Below are 18,934 nucleotides of genomic sequence, written 5' to 3'. Positions count from 1 at the left end.
CCGGGCCTGGGGCCCCGCCAATACAGTCTGCCGCGGGGTAAAACACCGCCTGCGGGGATACAGGGAAAGACAAGCCGGCGTGGGGGGCGCTCTTGGGAGTTTTGGGGCGGGAGGTTTGGCGTCCTGGGTTTTGCCCAGTGTTGGCAAGCACGGCATGGACTCGGTCCCGGCCCTACTTGTGAACAAAGGCGCCGGGGGGGGGGGGGGGGGGGGGGGGTCTTGCACCATATTACCCGTCCTCGAGTGCGCGGTCCAAACGCTTGAGAACAATCGTGGCCACGCCCTCACCGCGTCCATACCCTTCGCCTCGCGAGTCGAAGGCATAAGACTTGCCATCGGGGTTGAGCATGCCCATGCCGCTCACTAAGTCGACGTCAGCACGTGCGGACAAAGTCTCTGCCTCAAGTGTGAAGTGGGGAGGGCGTTTCAAGTGGATGGAGAATAAACTCACTGATGGTGAGAGCATCCGGGTGGATAACAAGTTGCGAGCCACCAACCAAGGCGAGGTCTGACTCGCCCAGCCTGAGACTGTGGCATGCTTGATGAAGGGCCACCAGACTTCCGGACTATACGCCTTTTAGTATGGCGCTTTCCACAGCTTTGCAATAGCTTCTTACGCAGCCAGTGTCAATAGTCATGCATGGTCCTTTCAGGTCAAAACAGTACGAGATCCCGTTTGAGAGGACTGCTGCCGTGTAAGCACCATGACAATCGGGTGGGCCTCGTAAACCTACTCGCTTCCCCTGTCCCGTTCATATGCGTATTGCTAATTGTGGACAGGTCCTTGTGTCCCATCCTGTCGTAGCCCCTCTCGAATATACTAGCAAAGACACCGGTATTCGACCCTCGCAATGTCTCGACGGGGATGGCGGCATCTTCCAATGCCTCGTACGTCGTCATCAGGAACAGGCGCTGCTGAGGATCCATGGCGTGTGCCTCCGTGCTGGAAATACCGAAGAACTTGGCATCGAACTGCGAGATATCCTCTTCCAGGAAGAACCCGTGCTTCGTGACCATGGACTGTTTGTCAGGGTATGCGTCAAACCACTCCTCGGCAGCCCAGCGGTTCGTCGGACCTCCGCTCCAGGTGGGCCATGCGGGGATCACTCCGAAATTAGACATGCCGAGAGTGGAGATAGCATCGACCGAGGCGGAACATAATGCCAACTCTATACCCAAGAAACGTGCCTGTCACTCAGTTTCTGTCTTACAGTAGAGCTCAAGTTGGCGGGGAGAGTATGGGGAGGAGATCCATCGAGGGATGTCCGGCTTCCAAGCCGAGATAGATGTTGGAGGAGTCGCGGGGCGTCCCGTTCCTAGCGCCCGCTTCCACCCATCAGACTACCCCAAAGTGCTATGCGCAGTCGGCGTACCTATCATCCGATTCTGGTCGCCGGCATAAGCGCCAGCCCGCCGTGGGTAGAGTGCAGGCCTCCACGCAAATCTGCCCAAGCATCCATTGCGAGTTTCCTGTTAAGTACTGGCGTAGTTTTCTTTCCCGATGGATCGCCGCCTAGGTATTGCTTGGATTCGTAGTTTATTGATTACAATGCGACGAGCCGGGCATATTCACTGTCGAAGCCGGGCTCAGGCCACTCTTCATTGCTATCAAGCTATTTCTCCACGACCTCCTCGGCTGGAGTTTGGGAAACCTGTCTCTTAGAGTCAGGCAATTGCCGCCACTCCATTGCCCAGCTTGTTATCCAAGCAAGGGCTGGCGTAGCAAGCGCCACCCAGAACACGTTCCGTAAAGCAGAATTAAATGCATCCACGACGGCATTCATCAGCTCGGGAGGAACGATCTCCCTGAAACCATTTGCACCGGCCGCCACTACGGCTGCACCATCTATTCCCTGCACCTTGCGGAGATTTCGCAGAAGCCCATCAGTGAAGAGGTTCTGCCCAACGCTAGGCGCCAGCGCGCCCCCAAGTATCTGGAAAAACATGATCATGACAAGGCCCGTTGGTATATATGGCTTGCTGAGGACAACCTGCACAGCCAGTATCGGCATTTGGCTACAGCTGCCATAGCCAAGCCCAGACAGGATTTGGAACCCGATCCACTGTCCGCGCGGACTGTCGGCACGGACTAGTTGATATAGACCCCCTCCAGCAGCCAAGACGAGAGGTCCGACCCACATGAATGGTACATAGTGCCCGAATCTCGACGCTATAGAGCCCGCGCAGAGCGTGCCGAGGCTGTTCGACACGATCAACGGGAGTAGATTGATCCCCGAGTCTCTGGCATTGGTGTTCCTGACCGACTGGAAGTATATGGGCCAATAGTACGATTGCAGTACTATAGCCACCTGAACGAGCATCATGAAGCCGCATGATGCCGATACGGTACGACTTCGAAACATGCGAAGAGGGATATTCGAGCTTGGATTGATATTAGCAGGCATGCTGGATAAGTAGCCTCAATGTAAGTAGGGACTAAAATTGCAAGAGAAGGAACCAACCTTTCTTTGCCTCGGAATTGCAACCACAAGAAGGTAATCAAGAGTAGACCGAATCCGATCAGGCACCCGAACACCTTGGCATCAGACCATGGGTAGACGATGCCACCCCACTGTAATGCCAAGTTCAAACACGATGTTGCACCGAGCAGCAGAGTAGCCCCTAGAAGGTCAAGTTGACGTAGCTTCTGGTCCCAGGGTAGGTCCCCCTTTACTGCGGGTGGAGGTTTCCTCAAGGTGAACCAGACCAGAACCAGCCCAACAGCTCCGAAGGCTTGAAACCTTTAGCTAGTGATTATGGGAGAGGATATGGGCTTCTTCGTCGACAGCGACTTACGGAGATTGATCCAGAAAATAAACCGCCAAGTCAGCACCTTACTATCGGTTATCGAACCACCCACGAGTGGTCCAATAGCCGATCCAATGTTGTACATGCCCAGGACGATAGGCGACAGCATCGCCTGCTTTTTCAAAGACACGCAATACGACAGAATAGTTGTCGTCCCGCTCACCAAACCAGCAGCGCCGAGGCCAGAGACTGCTCGCCCTATGATAAGCGCCATGGAATTCGGGGCGACTGCCGAGACGATGGAGCCGATTTCGAAGACGGCCAGCGAGATGCAGTACACCCACTTAATATTATAGAATGCGTAGAGGCGGCCGCAGGTCGGCAGCAGTGCCATCTGCGCGATCAAGTAGGAAGAGCCATACTAGCCGATATCGTTAAGGCTTTGGAAGTCGCTGGTGATATGGGGTACCGCCGTCGCTTGGTATGACAATTAGGTCTGATGCTCCCTCCGCCAGATTATGGGAAGCACGAACCTAGAATGGTATTATCAATAGCTAGCACGAGGCAGATAGACATAAAGGCCAAGGTCAAAGAAGCGAGAGCCCATCCTTGCACATATCCAGTTGCAGGCTGCTCTTCACTTTCCTTGGTGTTAGTTACGTCCGTGGTTACCCCAGCAGGACGCGTAGTCTCCGATGCAATGTCCATCATGCTGTTCTGGAGATTGTTGGGGTAGCAAGCGTTGTGGAAAATGGATGTGATGAACCAATGGATCCGAAGTCTGGTAACTTATATAAAGCGAGGTTTCCGAAGGCGCCGGACAGCCAGGGGCTATATACGCATGCATATAAGCTGTAAGACGGGACGATATACCGGTATTTAGCCTATTATTCTATTTATCCGGCACTCCTGTCAGAGACTAATAAGGAAGGACTCGATTGAAGTTTGATCCTAAGCTATCCGAAAGACCCATAGAGCTTATCTTGATGAGGGAGTTGCCCCAGCCTGAGACTTGCTAGCAGCACTTGGCACTTACCACTTGCCATGGAAGCTGTCGTACTCTCTCCTACTTCACCGATGAACCACCCCTGTTGTGTCAAAGTCGAGTGCAATTTCCCAGAATCCTTGGCAGGGCTCTACCCCTCAACGGTGTCTCAAAGGATAAGGTACCTACGCACTACCTATTACCCCTCATATAGCGAATACGAGGTTGTGTAACCTGTTGATGTGGTCCCCATGCAGGGTGGCCGTCACCTGGCAGGAAGGGGCAAATAACCTAGTGGACTAGTGGTTCAGAACTGGTCAGGTGGTGCTTTGCAATACCGCTTCCAGTGGGTAGGACCGTGTCAGTAGTCTGTGGTGGTTTGGGTAGGGCTGATGGGAGTTGAGGATGTCGAGAACTGTGTATGGATCTAAGTATCATGCAGTAGGAGAGCGCGGGAGATGCTTATATGATTAGGATTTTTTTGAGGTCATTCATTGTATAGGGAATAGGCAATCATTCAGTTGCTTTGCCTATTGTGCTATTAGATGACCCATTAAATAGATTCACCAACCTTAGCAAATGTTCCAGGCTGGTTGTGATTTGAATTATCTAAATAATGCGCCCACATATTACAAACTGTTTCTGATATCAAAATACTGGAGGAGTTTTCCAATAGTTGTGAACTTGTGATGCTTCACTTATAACTAACCTCGGTATCTGAACCAATGAGCAAGTCCATTGACATTGGCCCGACAGACCGAGTCAGTCTGCCAGTGGATTATATCAGTCTACCATAGTCTGAACTCTGGATCCAGCACAAGCAAAACTGGCCCGGTGATCCCTAAAGCTTAACTGTCAGTGACATAATCCTTGGCCTTTGAGCATTGCCCTCGCCCCTTGCAGGTTCCATTCCGTTCTGCAGACGATACTTTCGCATATCGCATAAACCCTTCTTTCCGGGTTTACTACAGATGCAACCAACCAGCCGACGACCGACTGGTATAGTCTTGCGTAATGGCAGCAGCAGCAGGCAACTGCTATTACCAAGGCACTAGACCTATTACAATGAAAAAAGGCCGAGGAAATCGGCCAAGGGATGCGGACGGAACAGGGCGTGCAGAATGCTGTCTGTAGCTTCTATAAAAACTTCCTTTCTTATGCATCTTACATAGTGTCTAACATGACCATGTAGGTGTCTGGGGCCTCGCAGGCTCCCCCCTGGACGGGCTGCACAAGAGCCCTCGGAACTCGCTAGCAAAGACTGAAATAAAGGATATCCTACGCTCGCGCCTGTCACAAGGAATCGAGGAACTGTGTGCTGCATCAGCAGAAGAGCGAGCAGCGGTGATCAGAAAATGGCGGGAAACAGAAAAGAGCCTACCACACGCCTATAATGGCCATTCCCGTTGATGCTATCTACAGGTTACACATTAACTTCAGTCTATAACACTTTGAACTAGTCATGCACGCTTGTATAGGACAATATTGGACGTGTATCTAGTCTAGAAGATCTATCAAAATCCTATCACGGGGATGGCTTATTGTCGGCTACCCCAGCTTATAGTGCCTGGATACCCGTCTACTTGGTTAAAGGCATCTATCTGTTCTATAAGATTGCCATTGCGTTGGCATGGGAGCTCACGCCACCTATGATTGAGAATGTTAGCAGGCCATCGCATATGCCGCGTTATAAAGCAATCATTCCACGCCGACCAATGCCTTCCCATGGCCCGAATAACAAGACACTTCCAGAGGTAGAGAGAGCAGGAACTTACCGGGTACATTTGCGGGTGCACTTGTAACAAAAAAGGTCCATTTCCCCCGCTCCCGACATCTGGTGGCTAGTTTCTCCAAATCCCACATCTCGCCCAAAGGCATTCCCCATAAAGCTAGGATGTTTTGATGGATATGCCAGCCTGCTATGGGAGGCCAGCATTCAAATGTCGGAGCATCGCCAACTACCGCCGCGAAGTAACAGTCATGGAGCCACTCTAACACAGCATCCTCCTGGCTTACCCCCGCCCATTCAATGTCGTCTTCCTGTCTCAAGGCACCCTGCTTGCGTTCGTCTGCCGTCATCTCTGCGTATCGCTCCACGAATCCGGACCGGACCATCAGAATATCCCCGACTTTGATATCGCCACCCTGCGATTCGGGACGGATATCTATTCCCTGCGAAGCCCCACAGTTCCGTAGGTCGTTGAACGAGATGGCGTGTTGTTTGTATGGGTCGTAGTGGAGGTTATTTACTTTGGCGTAATGGCGATAGTCAAGCAAGATGCCACGTCCTGCAATTCCGCGCGCAGACCAATGATGGATGCTACATTTCATGTTTGCGCCAGGCCCTTGTATGTCCGACGCCTTTGTCTGTACCACGGAGAATTGCCACTTTTAGCGGAGGAAAGGAAAAATAAGCAGGGGCAGGCAACGTACTCCGTTGTAGAAAGTTTCCGTGGGGATATGCGCAAACTAACAGGGAAGCAAAGCAGATCAGACATCTTACTTCAATAGCTCAAAAAGAAGAGATCCTTTATTGCAGTTCATTGAGCGTCAGGGATCTTGGGACTTACATGACGGAAACCGTCCCACTGGGTACCGCTTTGGGTATTCAGGGAGTAAATATCGTCAAAGACGATTTTGGGGATCATTTCAGTGATTGTATGCCGAAAGGCTTGACGGTGGAATGCTGGTGTGTCTGGAATATTTAATGGCAGGCTAACCATGGCACAATTAACCAACTTTGTCAGGTAAGGGAGGCTGTATATGGGTATCGCTTACTCCAGCCTAAGAGATTCACCAGTCTTGACTTCGGCAATCGCGGCCTTCACCCTCCGGGGAGTCAATAGGTTTAGTCTTCCTAGCTGTAGCGTTTCTTGTCAGGCGAATGGAAGTTGATTGATGTGTTTGGACAGGGCTGCCGCCGTGAAACTGGAGTTGCTCACAAAGTCATCCTCTCCCCAAACCCAAGCGGCGCCCTCAGGAGCCCCGGGAATAGATGGGAGATTCCGGAGTGTTGGAAAGTGTGTACAATCAGGATCCCATGGCAGATCTTCCGCAACTTGGATACGTGTCAAGGTCTCTGTCGGGTCAGCCATCGAAGCAACTGTAAGTGCTGGATGAATCGAGTAGCTTCTGGAGCGGTTTTTTAATTCAGTACACAGCGAAGTGTGAACTAGATGCAGGTCGGTATTTTGAACGTGGCTTCCGTCCCCAGACTAAAATATCTTTATGTAGTTGGAGGCTCGAATCTAACCGAGGATTGTAAACTAGCAACGTCCGAGGCAAGGGGGAGCCACGGAGGGAGCTGTGGCGACTTCCACGGATTTCCCAAGCTTGGTCAATCGCTTCGCAGCGGCCCTTCCCGCTGCAGTCTAGGTCCCTAGGATATCGCAGTTGGGTCAAATATCCAATACTACCGAGGTATGTCAATCTGCCGTCCCGAGGAGTTTCCGGCCCGATGAGAATCCTCAATCGTGAAACTAATATGACCTTTTCTTGCCGGCAAGGCGACTTTCCTCTGTACCGTTTAGGACATGCCAGCCACATATCTTAGCCGCCTTTGTGATCAGAATCGGTCTTTTGGCTGCATCTTTTCCCTTATTTCCCAAACCTGAACCCATTTTCCTTGGTCACCATGTCACTTTCGGCTATCAAAACGGTGGGAGTGATCGGGACTGGAGTCATAGGCTCGAGCTGGATCGCTCTGTTCCTCAGCAAGGGTCTCAGAGTAATCGTTACGGATCCCAACCCTGAAGCTCCAGAGAAGCTTTCGAAGTTTCTGGCAGATGTCTGGCCAAGTCTCGAGAGAGTGGGCCTTGCTCCGAGAGCGAATACATCGACTTATGAGTTTGTGGAGGAGATTGATGACTATCTAGGGGAGATAGACTTCATCCAAGAGGCAAGCCTTATAGCAGGGCCCGCACGCACAAGTTGCTAACAATATCTCAGAATGGGCCCGAGAGATTAGAATTCAAAAGAAAGCTCTTTGCGCGTCTAGATCAGAGGACGCCGGCCGACACGGTGATTTGTTCCTCTTCGTCTGGAATCCCTTCGTCTCAGTTCATATCCGAGTGCCAGCGCCATCCGGAGCGAATCCTGATCGGCCATCCATTTAACCCGCCGCATGTAGTACCGCTGGTGGAGGTTGTTCCCCATCCTGGGACCGAACCAAAACATGTCATGAAAGCAATGGAGTTTTATCGCTCACTGGGCAGAGAGCCGGTGCTTGTAGCGGAGGAATGTCCCGGATTCGTTGGAAATAGACTACAGGGCGCTCTGCTGTGCGAAGCGTACAGCTTGGTCAGCAGAGGTGTGATTTCTGCGAGTGATCTAGGTCAGTCATCATGGGTAATCTTTCAGCGAGGAAGCGGCCCTAATCGTCCTGAACTAGATCTTGTCATGACCTCCGCACTCGGCCTTCGATGGGCACTTACCGGTCCTCTTACGACAAACAGCCTTGGTGCTGGAGGAAGTTTCCATGCTCTTCTGAAACATTTGGGCCCAGCAATGGTCGAGTGGCGAGAGGATATGGACAAGCACAGATTCAATTTCAAGGCAAACGAAGTAGCCTCGTTGGTGGAACGGGTGGAGAAACTGGAAGAGACGCTGGATGTTAGGGATCTACAAAGGAAACGGGATGCAGCCCTAATAGAGCTACTGAAGATGAAAGCGCAGGCAGGGTTTCATTGAACCAACGAAGTAAGGGATGAGTGACCCCGTCAGTCCACGATACGATCCAGTATGACTGCAACTTCCAGCTAGGCCATCCACTGAACATCCACCATATCTCTTCGAGCTTCTTGCTTATCTCGGACGTTTCATTGTAAACTCAAGTGCTCTCCCAGCCTAAGTTCTCGGGGAAAGCCCTTTCGTAAGCCCTTGAAAGGAAGAGGACTATGTGGTATGACGAGTCGAGGCTATTTCATGTTTACTATCAAGTAAGCTCTGAGGCAATGTAATGGGGTAAGATTGACAGTCATGTATCTATGACTGATAGTGACTCAAAACAACCACATGGAGGAAAGTAGCTGTTGCCGACGGGGAAACCATTATAATATGGCGCCAGTGTGCAGATAATGTCATTCACTGGCCAGTGTTGCACCTGCTGCAGGGAAAAGTGGTAGTGATCATTTTGCACAGGCAGCATTGTCTGAAGGGTGCCATGGCAGGAGACATCGGGGGCCACAGCAACCTGTGCTAAGTGACAGGGAATTGTCGGGCCAGAGTCAGGCGGGAGAGAGGGACTCAATGGAGGCGATGAGGGAATTGCCAAAGCTCCCTCTATGACACGACTGGGTTGGTTTTGGATTTGCGCCTGTTTGGCGGACATGGGCCATGGCCGTCGTTCGCTATTCAGTTCGTTCGGGACATGATCAATGATACCGAGACGATGGAGTATATCATGTGTGAGGGGATATCCGGCTCTGTTGCATTCCACTGCCTTCTCCGGCCAACCATCTCCTTGACAAGTCTGTCGGTATAGTTCTTGAAGGCCGCAGACCAGTAGTGCTTGGTGCTGTTCTAGCATTTCTACATACCTTGTGATACATGGCCCTGTCAGTGTTCCGGCGTAAGACAATGAATGGGATTCGCATATGTGCAAGCTCACCCCTTTGGATAGTTACTTCTAAGACGGTTTGTTTTCTTTTCCAAAACACATTTGAACTTGTCCTGTTTACATCGTCCACAAGGGACTTCCCCATCACACTGTACGCTAGTCAGCAAATCTAGCCAAAACCAACAAAGTATGCCTTATGCAGTCTACCTTCGTCTTCTTCACTCTGCAACGATTGCATGCATGGAGTACCTTTGTGCGATAGCCTTGTCCCGGACGGAAAGGGCCATTTCGCTTTAGCGACGATTGAAGCTTGGGCACTGTGGTCGAACACATCATGGCACAAAGGGTAAGCAGTGGTCAGACTTGGCTAGAGCTTGTCGGTTTTGGTTTGAGGAAGTTTGCTCCTGATATAATCTGCCCATAACATCTGATAAGGTTCCTCGGAAAGGCCCAGCAAAGGGCCATACCGAGGTCGATCACCCTCACCGGAATCTAAGAGAAATCACTGCCGTGGAAACCTGGAACCTGGAACCTGGAACCAAGAGTGGAAGTCGTGGCAAATTTAAGCTTAAATGCGATATAACATTAGGCAGTTTGTCCCCATATGTCGTCATAGCTGAGTATGCGGACTGAAGTATAGCCGAGTGGAAATACCATGATCTTCAAACAGACAAGAATCATGTTTAAGTCGCCCCATGATCCGACCCTTGCGCTCTTGCCGAGGACTCTTGACTTCCAAGATTTGGCTATAGGTGCTCTCGAGAGAACTTGGACAGGTTGCAGACGCCAAAAGATATGTAACAATAGTAAGTAGTAAGTGTTCTAGTAACCTAACTATACATAGGGCTAAGTCTAACTACTTAGTACAGGAGGTACGTATGGCTGAGCCTATTAGACATCTTTGTCTCGAGTCTCTTCACTTGACCTGCTTTTATGAAGCTACTGTCTTCCATCAAACCCGAGGCATTTAACCATTGGTTAGCCATACCTCGGCAGAAGCCAACACGGAAAAGCCCGAGATGCTTTTGCCACCTCCGAGACAAAAACAATCATACGACCACGTCCTAGGCATGCACCAAGAAGTCACAACATCATGTCAGGCCGTCGCTATCGCTCGGCCGTCGCGTGCCAAAACTGTCGTCAACGTAAAGTCCGCTGCAGCGTTGTGGTAACCGGAATCCCGTGCATCGGCTGTTCTCAAGATGGCGCGGAGTGCATTGTCCGCCAACGACAACGTATAAGGTGAGTATGAACGCTCGCATCCAGTAACGCCGGCTCTAAGATACTCACTATTCACAAGAAATCGGAACCAGGCCTTATCGCAGGAAACCCGGACTCCATCTGACATTGCTCTCGAGGACGATTCTGGGCACCCAGAATCTCATGGCAGGGCGATGTGTCCGGAATCAGCATCGAACGTAGCTACGAATCCATTAACAACAAATAGGCCCTCGGCCGTAATGTCAGAAGTGGCCACGACTACCGAGATAAACAGAAACGGTAACCCCCAGTCTCCCTCGGACCTAACTCGAAATCAAGATGAGGAGCGCAGCGGCGCTACCATAGCGAACGCCACGGTAAGACCTCAGGGCCAGCGGCCATTCTACACTGGTAATCCAACCCTTTCCTGCTGTCCAGGATCGATAATGAGTACAATAGGAGGCTTACTTTTTCCGAAGGGGAGTCTACAGGGTTTCCAGCTGTTCTGGATATCATGGCACCAGAGCAGGCAGTACCAAAGCATGTTCTACTGCCTTACAATATTTCCGTCTCATTATCCAGTCAGGAACGTGCATACCTAGACTATAAAGGTTGTCTGACTTTACCACGAAACGAAATCTGCATTGACCTCCTCCGCGCATACTTTCACCATGTGCATTGTCTCATGCCCGTGGTTGATGCCGAGGAAATCCTGCAGTTTCAGGATAGCGGCCATGCTAATTGCAACTTGTTGCTCTTATGGGCAATGTTCTTCGTGGCGGTCAATGTGAGCAAGCTGCTCCGGCCTTCTCTCCATCCATCTACGTCAGCCTTTGCCTTCAACTAACCCTGGGTTTAGTTCATTTCTACCGAGTCCGTGAGAGCGGCGGGGTATTCGTGCCGAAAGGAAATGAAGGAGGTGTTTTTTTCTCGTGCAAAAGTAGTTTGATCTCTCGATTTGCTCCTTTTCTTCCTTTCTGTATTCACTGATGGTCTGACATACTAGTGTATGTACGACAACGGTGGTGAGACAGACATGATTGTGCAACTGCAAGCCGCAGTGCTCCTAGGATTCTGGCACTCTAAAAATGATGATCATACGCAACCGTGGTATTGGACAGGTATTGCAATCAACCTTTGCTATATCATGGGTCTGCACCGTGATCCTGACACGGGTAATTTCAATCCTTCGGTTACTGACCGCCGGCGTTCTCTGTGGAGACGTCTATGGTGGAGTTGCTTCTTCCGTGATCGCTGGCTGAGCTTGACCCTGGGGCGGCCGTTGAGGATCAGCCTTAACAGCTGCAATACACCGTTGCCGTCTCTCACCGACCTCGTCTGCGATCTATATGACATGCCCCGGGCCATCGCAAATGCCTATATTCCAGATGACTTTACTCAGTTAGCAGAGTACTGGATCGTCTTGATGCGCTTGACCAAACTATTAGGCGATACCCTCACCCTGTGTTATCAGCCATTCGGACCAAGCCCGACGCTGCAGCAGGTCGAGGCTCTTGAGGCCGAATTCTTTCGGTTGGGACTGCCAGAGCGGTGTGCAGAGGGACAGAGTCGTCTCGCAACCTTTTCTTTATACCACCTGCAGTTACATTACCAGTTAGTTCCATTCCCACTATCCGTATCGCTTAGTTTGAGACTGACATTGAGCGCTAGAGCGTCTGTGATCACATTCTATCGCCCTTGTATGGCCAAAGCCCCAGAGGGCTTACCTTCTTCCCAGCTGCAGGCATGGCAAGCCGAAATACGAAACAAGATCGACGCCGCAGCATTACAAACAAACGCCATCCTGGACAACTTGGTGCGAGAGAAACTCCTCGATTTTGCCGAGCCGATGACGTGAGTACGTCTCTTGGACCTTGCTATTCTCCATTCTCTGATCAGGAGTTGTGGTAGACCTCCGCTGTTGGTGCCTGCCATGCACATTCACCTCCTAAATTGCAAAGCCGGGGACGATCTTTTGCGACGCCTCAGTCTAAACAAGCTCGATTTCTGCATGCTGGTCATGCAGGAGATGCAAGAAACCTACACTTGCGCCTCTGTTTACCGAGGCATCTTCTTAGAAGCCATCCGGCAGTTATTCCCGAGCTACTCCGTCGATGCAGCTGAGACGGATGTGGAAGCGCCTGGGGCTCCGGCGTCACCACAACGGCAAGATAAATCGTTTATGGGGACTCTGCTGAATGATAGTTTTATTGATGAGCTGATGCATGAGTCTTCCTTGTTCAATATTTGGGAGTACCTCCCCATGATGGAAGGACACTGGGCCGAAGAGAATGCTTAGCAGAATTCAACATGCACGAGACTACTGCTATCCCAAAGCCTCAGATAACTAAAGAGTGGGTGGGGGGATAAGAGAAAGTCCACATACACTACGCATTGGCTCAGATTCTGGATATTGTCCATCACCTAGCAGTTGTCCTTGGTTCCATTTACCTCTTGTCAAGGCTTCACTCTCCGAACTCTCCAAGTATATAAAATCTCACTTTGCATCCCATGAGCCAGTAATATGGATGGAGAAAGTTGTCTATATGATGTGATTGCAAGGCGCAACCAGGTCGAAATCTAGGATATAGCAGAATGATCACTAGTAAAGGTGCGGAATTTAGAGGCTGTTGCTGCTAATAATTATTGTTTCTAAGGGTCATACATTCGCTTTGTTTTCACTGCTTCAATCGCGTCTTGGGATTATATATTTTCTTAAGGACTGCCCACATTTAGTGCCAAATTCCATTGTTGCCGTGCAAGGTACGACTGCGATGATGTTGTAGCTTCGAGGGAAGGGGGAACTTGAGATGACACTTTGATATATGTCTGGTCAACAAATTCCGAGGTGGTCGACAAACAATGACTCTTAACTGAGAATTCTCAATTACCCAAAGGACAACGCAGGGAACTAACCAACATTCATATCAAGTGAATGGATATGGTTACAAGGGATCTACATTAATCTGTGGATAACAAATAGGAATAGATGATCAAGTCAATGGGTATGTATAGACAATGTAATATGCAAGTCTTCGGTATACAATGCGTGCCTCCCGGTCATAGGATAGAATGTTAAACACTTCAAGAACAGACAAGATATCTGAGCATAGAGTCAGTCTCAAGCAGCTAAAGCACGGAGAGAAGCTAGATTTCGGATCCGTTGCCATACTTCTTCGAACGGTGTTCAAGGTAGCTTCTCTGCGGAATATGTGCTGGGAGATAAAAGAGAGACCAACTCTCTTTCGCCACCGACAGAGAGAATCGCCATACGGGAGACCAACTCGACAATATTTTCGACAGGCTTATCAAGGAGATACGGGAGGAAGGGCACGACCGACAAGCCCAGCTAAGGTTGGAAACGTTAGCAATCACAACCGGGGGATATCAGAAAGTGCTAGTGCCGCAAATACTCACCCCAATTGGTAGACAAGTCCTCAATAGCACATTTTTGCTGGCTCTGAAACGCTGTTCTGAATTTCTGACAATTCTGCGTATCATGAATGCAGGCAGTCCTATGCTTGCTATGCCCTGGAAAACAGCTCGCTTCGCCATGACCACCCGATAGTCGTCGACCCACGGAATATGTATGGTTGGCCAGGGTTCCAGGCTGTCCATATCGTCGCCGTCATGTTGGCAGTTGAGGTTGCTACTTGCTTGAGCGGATGCCGACAACCATGAACCAATGGTTGTCGCTACTTCCTTCCTTGCACATAAATCATTCAAGTCCCGTGCGTCTCTGTATGCCTCAGTTGGCGGGGCGAGGACGGAACGGTTCCGTAAATATGCATTATGGCCTTCGTGCACGACATCGTAAATCGCATACGCCCACGAGATGGCGAATGCACCGCGAATTAGCCGGGAGTGCTTGACAGATCGAAAGGCTGCCACTACGCTTGAAGCATAGGCAACATATCGGTATGGAGTAAGTGGCGTCTCTTGGGAGCTGCATACTTCTTCAGCCACGGATCGTAGACGGTGACTGGGCTGGGAAGGAAGAAAAGAAGGGCGAGGGGGAAAGAAACAAGCAGATACACATTTCCATGTCATCGAAAATACACTGCTTAAGTGGAGCCTCGAAGTCTCTATGGTGCAGGAGACCATTAAGGAGCAACAACCCGGTCGACGAGTGCAAAATAGTGCACCAGAAGATGGAAGCAGCCACCCGCCATCTTCATTCGTGGAAGGAATAGGGGGAAAATGAGAGAAAAGGAAAAAAAAAAAAAAAAAAAAGGATACCGCATACTATACCGTATAGGGCTCATCAAAGTCGTCGTCATTGTCCACCAACTCTTGCAACTTAGGTGGCAATGTCTTGCGTAGGATCGGCTGTTCGCTGGTCTCATATCTGCGTTCGTTGCCAGCGAGGGGAACATCATGGGCGCCTCCTTCTTGGATGTTTCTGGAAATCATCAGGAGTAGATTTCTTCAAACTGGATGTAAGTATAGCGTATGGGTGGTTCGGCGCGTTGGTCAGACCGTGTAAGCTTGGAACTCTTGTGAGAGCTGGGAAGATCGAAAGCCACATTTTAACTAATCTGGCAGTGAGGACGATGGATATGGTTCTAGATAGCACTACGCCGTACTCCATCAGGTTCATCCTCGTTCATTTGGGAGGCAATACCGGGAATGCCACAAGGAAGACGGACAAACGTGTAGGACCGAGGGAAACCATACCGCGGAAACAAAAAGGTGCTTCGGACGATGCGCAACGGGACCCAGCCTGGGCACTGGAACTATTGTGCGACTCTCTGCATTCATTGAACATGTTCGTAGCTGCGATAAATTACGTGCCGTCGCTCGCTGTCTACCCATCAAGACCCTCAACATGGTCGACTCTCGCTTTGGCATCTCCGAACTACTGTTATACTGGGAAGGGCGATTAGTACTACAATCAGCGTTAGAGGTTTTTTGATGGAGTAACCTAGGTTGACCTGAAATCAGTCTGACTATGCAAAAAATATCCAAATGAGCCATTCGTTATGCACCTCCAGACCAGAGCTTGAGCTCTCGGCACCCCCGGCCCGGGATATGCCTCGGGGATCATCCTCGGGAGTCTCTCGTATTCGGCTGGCCTTGCAATGTCCCCGATGCTATCATTGGCCAGTATTTTAATGTTCTGGCCCTGCGGATGGCCAAGAGCAGCGGATCTAGCCGGCGGTTGCAGCCCTGTTGTTGTTTCGTTCTTAGTCTAAAGACGAAGGAGGACTAGGACAGGGAAAAGGGCAGGATAGGCATGTACATACATCGTCAAGATTAATATAAATTCGTCCGTAATGTGCTAGGACGAAGTATCGAATTGCGTCCGCCCGCTGTATTGGATATTTGTAGCCATCGAAGTTTGTGAGGAACCAAGGGTATTCGGCAGCAATGAAGTCGCGTGCTTTCTGATCCGTCCAGAACTGCATAGTGCGGCGACGTCAACGTCAGCATCGCTGGTATGGGAGTGAACGAGGTCCCGACATAGGCACACATACCATGTACTCATAGTCAGGGTGTAGCTCCATACAACTCTGCTGAGCATCCAGCCAGACATGCGAAACCGTCTCGGTCTTGAAGGTCTGGTGGATAATTCTGGGAATAATCTGAGGCTGCTTCACTAATGGAGTATGGCGGTAGATCTAGATGTATAGCATTGTCTGGGACATCTTCTAGCAGCAACGCAATTAGTTGGGACACATTTCGAAGCCAAAGTGATATCAAAACCAAGCTGGCAATGAGGAAAACGAATAGATGGCGTTGCATGGCGAAGAATCTTAATCCGGCCCCAAGCTGTATGGCAGTTTCACCAAAGACGGAAACAAGAGAAAAAGCAAGAGTCGACAAAAACACAATCACGTATAGGCGACAAGTCGTTCATATGCTGTTGAAACCGCCCTTCTACTCCGTAGAGTTCATGACGAAGCCACAACTGCGAGATATAACGACTCCGAGGAACCCAAGACCTGCCAGTAAACCGAGGAGATTTAGCCGAGCAGAGACTTCAAGGATATCTTCAAGGACTACGGAGTGAACATGCTTCCTAAGACATGGTCCTCAGAATGAACATGGAATAATTCTATGAATAGTACCTTGATAAATCAGAATTTCCGTGGATAACAGATCATCTCATCATCCAAGACTACAGGCCGTAGAAGTTAGACTCTTTAAGGCCAGACTTACCCAATGGCTACCAAGTAGAGCTCACAGAGAGTATAAGATGTACGAGTGCAACTACCTAGGAACATAGTTCAATGCCACAAGGATCCAAGCAGCCTTCAACAGAAAAACAAGCACTCTTCCACTCTTCCACCGGATATCACCACCTGTCACTATCCATCATAACTTGCATCAGCGCTTGCAATAGCTAACCGATAGTAACGGTATACCTCGGGACTTCGGGAAACTGTGGCACCCGATTGGCTACTCACTCCTTCCAATTCCAACAATAGTTTTGGCAGTTCAGAGTATTGGAATGAGATCATGGCGAGCTGGTCGTGGAGGATGTCAAACTAGTACAGCGCCAAGCCAAGGTTTACCTAGCAGCTGCATGATAGAGAACATCCACTGGCGTCATGACACTACTCATTTGTGCAATCTTTCACCAGGTCCGGTATTCCCTGCTGGACGGAGACGGAGTTTTGGCTTCCTCTACAAGAACACATAGTACCAAGGAAACTCCTGATTGTTGACTCACTGAGTGCGCCCTCCTGAAGTCAGTAAATTAACAAATAAAAAAGAGAACTTGCGGAAAATCTGTAGTTTCTCCCAGTCTACTGTCATTGGGTTCCCGAGCCGCGGCCGACTCCGAGGTAAGGACCCTGTCCTATTCCGAAGTGGCGATGGTCAGGCCTGTAAGACCAAATGTGTGTAGCACGATTAATAGGTCTCTTATTGCAGACTCTGATGTCAGTGTTCGGAAATCTCCAAATTATATAACAGAAGATCCTGTATTTGACAATAAACAGGGGTGTGGTAAAAGCTTGGTGGTGCGCTCATTCCTCTTGTCCATCCCGCTTTTCTAATTTTATATCATCTTGAACTATAAACCCAGGCAGACATCAACTACCGAAGTATGGGGATCTGGTGGGGAAGCTCTCAAACAGGTTATCAGCTCGCAGGGGAAGAAAAGTTGCACTTGACGTATCCTACTACGTCTCCAAGCGGGATAGCTGACAATGAGTGGCTAAGTGGACAGCTGAACCACTTGACTCGGGAACAAGAAAGCAAATTTCTCGAATTCAAGCACCTCTGTGAGGAAGAAGGATACTTTGTGCCCCGCAGGGATGGAAAAGAAGCCGACTACGATAATGCTATGCTTCTGTGAGTGACAATCCCTGACTATACAACGTTGCCGTCGAAGAAGAAGGACATCCCTCATGTATGGTCTTATTGCTAACGCCACTGATGAATTATCCTCAGGCGCTTCCTTCGCGCAAAGAAGTTTCAAGTCAAAAATGCGTTGAGTCAATTCCGAGTCGCCCAAACGTGGCAAAGAGACCACGCAATCAAAACATTTTACAGCGAAATGGATGTGGATTGCTATGAGGACTCACGGAGGATGGTTCGTTATGACGCTATATACCCTCAAAAGCAGAGATCTAACCTGTTTTGTTCAGTTTGCCCAATGGACGGGTCGACGAGACCACCAAGGTCGTCCAATCTATGTCTTTCCGCTCAGACATCTCACAAAGGAGAAGATGGAAGCATATATATCGAAAATGTCTTCTTCCACTGCCCCGACGGAAGAGACCCCATCCATACCGACGAAAATACCCGGCCATCTCCTCGCTTTCCATGCGTTGTACGAAAATCTGCTGGACTTTGTCATGCCGCTCTGCTCTCAGCTCCCACGGCCACACATGGAAATCCCCGTTTCAGCCTCCACACATATCATTGACGTGACCGGGTTGACATTGAGACATTTCCTAGAAATCAAAAGATATCTGCAGGGCGGCAGTTTATTAGCGACGACACATTACCCAGAGACCCTCAGTCGAATCTTCGTAAGTCCGACCTGCGCCGACGATTAATGGATGTTAACCTGACCTAGATCATCGGTGCCCCGCCAGTGCTCAGAACTGCCTGGGGCTTTATCAAGCAATGGGTGGATCCCGAGACTTTCTCAAAGATCTTTATCCTCTCTCCGGCTGAAGTGCCACGGACGCTTCTGGAATACATGCCGGCCTCGAGTCTGCCACAGCAGTACGGAGGGACATTGAAGTGGGAATGGGGAGATATGCCCGATCTAGACGAGTCGGCGAGAAAATTAGCTCCTGGGTTGTATCAGAGAGTTGGCGATGGTTGCGCGGAATACGTTAAAGGCCCTGTTATATGGTCTGGGGACTCTATACAGGTGCTTGGCACTATTGCAGGAAAGAAGCGGGAGATCATCATACCGCTACACACGACCGAAGAGAGCACCTCAGTTTAGGGGGCACCTACTTATATCCAGTTTAGGGCGG

The 18,934-nt window shown here is 50.0% G+C and overlaps 6 protein-coding genes across 6 annotated transcripts; 3 read left to right on the top strand and 3 right to left on the bottom strand.

Annotated features, from left to right (window-relative positions):
* Positions 1–229: 229 nt before the first annotated feature.
* CDV56_109125 (beta-ketoacyl [acyl carrier protein] synthase domain-containing protein) lies at positions 230–1,122 on the bottom strand (the record flags this gene model as incomplete). Its single annotated transcript, XM_026762744.1, has 4 exons — positions 230–363; positions 452–566; positions 618–685; positions 735–1,122. The coding sequence occupies 4 exons, from the start codon at positions 1,120–1,122 to the stop codon at positions 230–232; spliced, it is 705 nt and encodes a 234-aa protein (XP_026616787.1).
* A 491-nt stretch (positions 1,123–1,613) lies between these two features.
* Positions 1,614–6,381, bottom strand: CDV56_109065 (uncharacterized protein; the record flags this gene model as incomplete). The annotated part of the gene is made up of 6 exons (XM_026762684.1): positions 1,614–2,406; positions 2,463–2,733; positions 2,797–3,169; positions 5,750–6,100; positions 6,167–6,202; positions 6,304–6,381. 6 exons carry the CDS (start codon positions 6,379–6,381, stop codon positions 1,614–1,616), a joined length of 1,902 nt encoding a protein of 633 aa, XP_026616786.1.
* A 986-nt stretch (positions 6,382–7,367) lies between these two features.
* On the top strand, positions 7,368–8,422 carry CDV56_109035 (uncharacterized protein; the record flags this gene model as incomplete). Its single annotated transcript, XM_026762654.1, has 3 exons — positions 7,368–7,541; positions 7,682–8,066; positions 8,124–8,422. 3 exons carry the CDS (start codon positions 7,368–7,370, stop codon positions 8,420–8,422), a joined length of 858 nt encoding a protein of 285 aa, XP_026616785.1.
* Positions 8,423–10,360: 1,938 nt separating this feature from the next.
* CDV56_108974 (fungal specific transcription factor domain-containing protein) lies at positions 10,361–12,789 on the top strand (the record flags this gene model as incomplete). Its single annotated transcript, XM_026762593.1, has 5 exons — positions 10,361–10,458; positions 10,738–10,867; positions 11,497–12,104; positions 12,162–12,344; positions 12,402–12,789. The coding sequence occupies 5 exons, from the start codon at positions 10,361–10,363 to the stop codon at positions 12,787–12,789; spliced, it is 1,407 nt and encodes a 468-aa protein (XP_026616784.1).
* A 1,946-nt stretch (positions 12,790–14,735) lies between these two features.
* On the bottom strand, positions 14,736–15,898 carry CDV56_108931 (uncharacterized protein; the record flags this gene model as incomplete). The annotated part of the gene is made up of 3 exons (XM_026762550.1): positions 14,736–14,892; positions 15,479–15,681; positions 15,737–15,898. The coding sequence occupies 3 exons, from the start codon at positions 15,896–15,898 to the stop codon at positions 14,736–14,738; spliced, it is 522 nt and encodes a 173-aa protein (XP_026616783.1).
* A 1,646-nt stretch (positions 15,899–17,544) lies between these two features.
* Positions 17,545–18,903, top strand: CDV56_108887 (SEC14 family lipid-binding protein; the record flags this gene model as incomplete). Its single annotated transcript, XM_026762506.1, has 4 exons — positions 17,545–17,792; positions 17,892–18,033; positions 18,089–18,475; positions 18,523–18,903. 4 exons carry the CDS (start codon positions 17,545–17,547, stop codon positions 18,901–18,903), a joined length of 1,158 nt encoding a protein of 385 aa, XP_026616782.1.
* Between the last annotated feature and the right edge of the window lie 31 nt (positions 18,904–18,934).

The sequence above is a fragment of the Aspergillus thermomutatus genome (assembly GCF_002237265.1).
Source record: "Aspergillus thermomutatus strain HMR AF 39 chromosome Unknown NODE_35, whole genome shotgun sequence".
Classification (NCBI taxonomy): domain Eukaryota; kingdom Fungi; phylum Ascomycota; class Eurotiomycetes; order Eurotiales; family Aspergillaceae; genus Aspergillus; species Aspergillus thermomutatus.
This window is presented reverse-complemented; position numbering and strand designations above follow the sequence as displayed.